The sequence below is a fragment of the Alosa pseudoharengus genome, unplaced genomic scaffold, assembly GCF_046254945.1.
Source record: "Alosa pseudoharengus isolate Yale_2024_CS ecotype anadromous, Long Island Sound unplaced genomic scaffold, YU_APseudo_1.1 YU_APseudo_1.1_scf_20, whole genome shotgun sequence".
Taxonomy (NCBI): domain Eukaryota; kingdom Metazoa; phylum Chordata; class Actinopteri; order Clupeiformes; family Clupeidae; genus Alosa; species Alosa pseudoharengus.
Genome location: NW_027468664.1, coordinates 17,831,891 through 17,837,890, shown reverse-complemented (window position 1 = coordinate 17,837,890; position 6,000 = coordinate 17,831,891). Strand labels below are relative to the sequence as shown.

The 6,000-nt window shown below is 46.4% G+C and overlaps 1 protein-coding gene across 1 annotated transcript in view; it reads left to right on the top strand.

Moving 5' to 3' along the window:
- dock9b (dedicator of cytokinesis 9b) overlaps positions 1-6,000 on the top strand; it is a 75,026-nt gene that overhangs the window by 10,567 nt on the left and 58,459 nt on the right. The window contains exon 3 of the mRNA XM_076296749.1: positions 3,569-3,658. Coding sequence (XP_076152864.1) covers positions 3,569-3,658 — 90 coding nt within the window. The remainder of the gene's footprint in view (positions 1-3,568; positions 3,659-6,000) is intronic.

The following is a 6,000-nucleotide window of genomic DNA, read 5'->3' as shown; positions in this document are numbered from 1 at the left end:
AAGGCCTCCCGGCGGAGGTTGGCGCTGGCTTAAACAAACAGCACACTCCGTTAGAGGAGTCGGTGCTCTGCCGGCCGAGCCAAAGCCCACTCCGCTTTACGGCGTCCCTCAGCAGGTCCACTTCCTGGGGATGGAGAGTTCTAAAGGTCTTGTTTTCATACAACTCCTTTTCGTCTTTAATTTTCCCCAAAGGAGATTGTGTGTGTGTGTGTGAGTGTGTGTGTGTGTGTGAAATAAGGGCATTTATAAGGATTTACTATGCTGTTCACCATGTCTTACCTCTTCACAATGCCACATCTGTCAAATAATAGATTGATGGATAAGCAGTTAAACAATCAGAGAGAGAGAGACAGAAAGTGAGTGAGTGTGTGAGTGAGTGAATGAGTGAGTGAGTGAGTGAGTGAGTGAGAGTGATTGCATCTGTTTGCAATGACTTGCTTCCCTCTCTCCGCCAAATGTTAATTATTAAAGTGAAGAAAATCTGCAGAATGTTAGGGGGAATTCATGTTGTTGACCTATCCCAGTGTGGTACAGTATAGTGTGGATTGGCAGCTGATGTTATATATGTAATATGATTTGGGTGTTGTCCTTTAGTTCCTGTGTTGTTCTCGCTACCATCTGGTCCCATAATATAGTCCAGACATTGACCCCCTGTTCTTTAGTGATGGCTGCATTGTGGTGACTCAGTGCCTGCATTGTTATTTGTTGGACATCTTGAAAAGTCTTTATCTGCAGGGGCTTGCTGGTTGCTCAACCAGAAACATGCACATAAACACGGAAATTGAGCCAAAACACTTTGACACACACACACACACACACACACACACACACACACAGAGAGACTCCCACATATTCTAGGAAATTCCCCCTGAAAAACCTCTCCCTCACGCACGTCTCCACCCAAATGTTCGTCCTCACATGTGCGTTCACTCATGTTCAGAGACCCCTTTCAATCAAATTGCATTACATTCTGCGCTAGCTCTCCCAGGCAAAATCCAGCTCATTCAGGAAAAGACTGACGTCAGATCAGGGCCCATTCTGCTGTCCCCTTGCAGATGACACAAGACTCAAGTCACATGTACTGTATCTACATTTTACTATAAAATAACAGGAGGTGCTCCAAAATTATAAAGGAAATTAAAGGAAATAAATAACTAACAAATCAAAGGAATTCAAGTACAGTAGACTGTCATGTGTATGAGTAAAATAAATACAATAATGATAAATAAACCATAAGAAAATACCTAGATGATGCTTGATGCTTCTAGACCCTACTAGACGATGCTAGATGCTATTAGACACTGTTAGACACTGGACACTTTCTCTTCCTCTCCCCTCCCTGAGGGTATGTGACTCGGGCACTGGCCCTTGGTTGAGTAGGCCTGATTTCATGCATGAGTGAGGCGCTGGACTGCAGGCTACACTGTACCGCATCTCTGTGCCCTGGGGCCAACTGGGACGTGCGTTTGAAGACTTCCCAGCAGAAAGAAAAAGAGGAAAGAGATAAATTTGCAATATATAGATAGTGTTCTTTAGTGTCTAAAATTTCCCTTGGGTTAAATAAAGTATCTATCTATCTATCTATCTATCTATCTATCTATCTATCTATCTGTCTATATTTAAGAGAGAGAGAGAGAGAGAAAGAGAGAGAGAGAGAGAGAAAGAGGGATAGTGGTGGCTAATGGGGGTCCTAATCTGGCTCACAGCTGAGTGGAGCTGTAGAGCTGCCAGCGCTCTTCTGTGGGTGAGTGCACAGAGTTGCAGACAACAGGGAGAGAAGCAGAGAGTTGGACTGAGACACACACGCGACACTTACTGTACGCTTACACACTGTTTTACACTCTTCTGACTGAATTAGTCAACCACACATTTGCTTTGTCTATGCTTACCTCTAATATTGTGAAATGAAACTGCATAAGAGAAAGACCGAGAGGTAGAACAGAAATAATATTTGGTGTGGACAGAAGTCTTTCCCCATATGTACGCAACAACAGTAGGCCCTTCTTTACCAGCGCTATAATTCCTCTCTCTCTCCAGCTGCCTCCAACAGCGTACTCTTCCCAAGTCCATAAACCTTAGACATCGCTTTTCCTGTCTTGGCTCATGAGCCCATCGTCCACTTGTGCTGTTTGGAGAGGAAATCAGGCTGCTCCAGAGCTGGATCCATAAACTCCTAAAGGCGTACGGTGACGTACGACACAGACTGGGCTTCCAGTGCATACTTAACACCAACGATTTTAGAGTGAACTTCCTCTGTCTAGTTATTTATCTTGCACTAGAATCTTTGTCTCACACAAAGTATAATGCATTAGATAACTAGTCTAGACGCACTTGGATTCAGTTGTACATCCATAAACCAGGAGAATATAACAAGGAGAGCACACTACCAATGGAATACCACAGAGTCGTAGCTGAGGAGAGAGCTAGCTGGTTCTGAGTCCAGGGTTTGGTTCAGGCCAGCTGGGGGTGGGGGGGTTGGAACAGCATTACAGTAAAAGTAACCGCAGAAGCACTTGGACTCCATCGAGGAAGTCCAGCATCTCTCCAGAAAGGCATCACTTTTCTTGCGTGACCGTGCCGTTTTTCGCTTGTGGTTGTTATGCACCTTTCCCCTCTGATCCTGCCAGCGGCCACGTTCAAGCGAGTCGGCACTCTGGCTGTGCTGCGGACCAGGAGATGTGGAAGTCTGAGGGGGAGAGTTCACACAGAGGGCTCAGTTACCTCCTCAGTAGGTCAGCGAGCATGCTGAACGCTCCCCGAGTATGCAGGAGCGCCAAGTGGCGAGCTGACTGGGAGGTAGCGAGCCGTGTTAACGCTGTCCGCTTGAGCGTCTCCGAATCCGAACGCTTGATCTTGTCAGTGACTCTGGGGGGACTGGGATGGTCGGGAAAAAAGAACTTGTTGTTTGAGATGTGGGAAGAAAGTGCAGTGGATAGATTTAGGTCCGAGTCTCAGGGTTGGGTTCTGAGCATCTTTAAAAGTTTGTAGCCTTTTTCCTGCTTTGTTATGAGGGTGATCTTTGGCTTCTTAGCTACAATGTTGAGAGACTCGATACATGTTTAGTCTGCCCTGATAGCAATCTTTTAATGTATGCCATGTTGTGAGAATAAAAACTAGAGACTCCCAGTGCAGCCATGTGCAGCCTGGCAGCCGTGGCCTACTGTTTAGCGCTTCGGACTTGTAACTGGAGGGTTGCCGTTTCGAACCCCGACCAGTAGGAAGCGGCTGAAGTGCCCTTGAGCAAGGCACCTAACCCCTTACTACTCCCTGAGCGCTGCTGTTGTAGCAGGCAGCTCACTGCGCCGGGATTAGTGTGTGCTTCACTTCACTGTGTGTTGAGTGTGTTTTACTAATTCACGGATTGGGACCAAATTTCCCTCACGGGATCAAAAGAGTATATACTTTTTTTATACTATACTATACAATGTCTGGTTTCTTTGTCTATTGGTGTGTGTGTGTGTGTGTGTGTGTGTGTGTGTGTGTGTGTGTGTGTGTTTGTGTGTGTGTGTGTGTGTGTGTGTGTATAAAGATTTACTCATTGACACCCATTGTCTCCATTTGATTCCAGATGTCCATGCTGAGGCGGCAGGGTCGCACGCTCTACCCCACCGTACCTGAGAATGCCCGGAAGGAGGCCCAGAGTCTGTTTGTCAGAGAGGTGAGTGAGTGGGCCAGAGAACGCCACCATTTAAAGATCTCTCATTCCAACTTGGGTCCCCGTGGGCACTTGGACCTAATGTGGTGAGAACAGTAGCAGAACCCGGTGCTGAGACCCGGACCGTTTAAAGCTTCCTGTATGAGCAGGAATGAGCAACCCTTATTTCCTCTCTGTGTGTATGTTGTGTATGTCAGTAACACTAAAGAACACATGCAGTTCTATTCTAGTCCCTCTCCCACTCTCCTCTCCTCTCCAACCCCAGCCACTTAGACCCATTACTGACCACTCTATCCACTGAGCTACAGCACGTGCTGTTCAGCTAGAGAGTTGTTTTCTCACCCTATGTGTAAACCCATCCCGTGTTTAGCCAGTTTAGGTCCTTTTTTACTCCCATTAGCCACATTCCGTCAGCCAACACCAGCATTCTTTACCCACCAGTGCTCCTGCCAAGCCCATGCGCAGATCAGCTCTCCCTCCCCACACTGAGGGACTGGAGGCAGGGCGAGGAGAGCTGACAGGTCCTTATTGGAAGCAGGTCTTCGGTGGTGTTAAGAGTCGGCAGTGCTCCCCTGAAGCCAAAAGCCAGATGGGCTAAGGCAGATGAGAAGTTCCCACCTCGCTGTGGTTACCATGCCACCCAAGATGCTTTGAGACCAAACAAACGCACACACGGAGGACTGAGTGCACACACACACACACACAAACCCACACACACACACATACACACACACACACACACGCATGCACGTGTTAGCAAGCTCACCTCACACACCACATTTCCCTAAGGTACTAGGCTACCATGTACTAGGCTCTTTTTCTGTCATTTATGAGAGGGCCTCAAGTGGAATACACACACACACACACACTCATACCTATGCACACACATTCTCTCACACATACCTGTACACACATATTTTCATATTCAAGCATATATTCATACACATACATGCACACATAAACACATGCACACAAACAGACACATACTGTACAAACACACAGATGCAGAGACACACACACACACACACACACACACACACATACTCTCTCTCTCACACACACACACACACACATGCACACACACACACACACACACACACACACACACACACACACACTGCACACAGTGTTTGAGCACAGAAGAAGTTCGTCTTGGGGTCAGTCTGGGCCTACAGTATGTCTCCACTGGGACTGCGTATTGGGCGTAGTCAGAAGATGGAGTAAAGTGATCCTTCCCCTCAGTCAAATGCAACATGACATCACCGGCGGCTGCAGACCAGCTGGACTTCAGCCAGGGAAGCCTTCTGAGTAAAAAAGAAAAAAGAAAAAAAGACACGTTTTGATTGGAACATCATTCAGGCACAGGGTTCCCCCAAGGCCGGCCGCTGAAATCTGGATTCACCCGGGTGGTAGCGAACCAGGCCTTGTTTTCCAAACACACCACTAGATGATTTAAGGTTCAGTTAAAAGTGCTCCACATGCTGTTCCAATAGCCTTGGGAGTCATTGACAGTTTGTGGTTTTTATTCCTCTTGTTCAGCAGGGATGCTAAGCATCTCATGCAAATGGTTTCCAGAAAGAGGAAGAGCTCTATTTTTTTAATGGACACTCTTAGAAATTCTACTGACGTGGTTCATACGTTTTCATACATTTTTCACACACTTTGAGCTTTCATAAATACATTAAAATGTATGTTTAAAAACATCTGGACTTAAGACAGAGTTAATCATTTATTGCGGGCTAAAGTAAGGCCAGCAGGTGAAAAGTGTGATTCCGCAAACTCTACATCAAAAAGTGTCAATTGTTCACTTCCACTGCGATAAAGGAAGGATAAAGGAAACAGACAGATGGAGTAGGAGAGAGAGGTAATAATAATAATAGTAATAATTATAATATATTATTATTATTATTATTATTATTATTAAAAGGGAAAGAGAGGTAAGAGACCTCAAGGTGCTTGCACACACTGTCCTCACACACGTCAACAAACTCCAACAAACACCAAAAGTTGGGGCAGTGTACACCATCACTCTGTGCTTGTTGGTCTTTGTTGGATGCAGTTGTCCAAAAAGTCAGTCCGTCTGGCCAGTGTGGAGTGGGCAGTTGCTTTTCTGAACATTCTAAAGACTGCAACCAAGCAGCTGCCAAGTTAAGAATTTGTTGGGGCGGTGTGCAAGCAGCTTCAGTGAATGATGGACAAACAAGGAGCCCAAATCTCTCCGGAGGTCTGTAAGCTCAGCTCAGTCTCCTTCCTGTTCTGTCCTGCCCCACGTCCGTGGACTCTCTCCTCCATCCTTGCCAACCTCCTCCATCCTCTCCACCTCTCTGTGGAACCCTCCCTGGCTC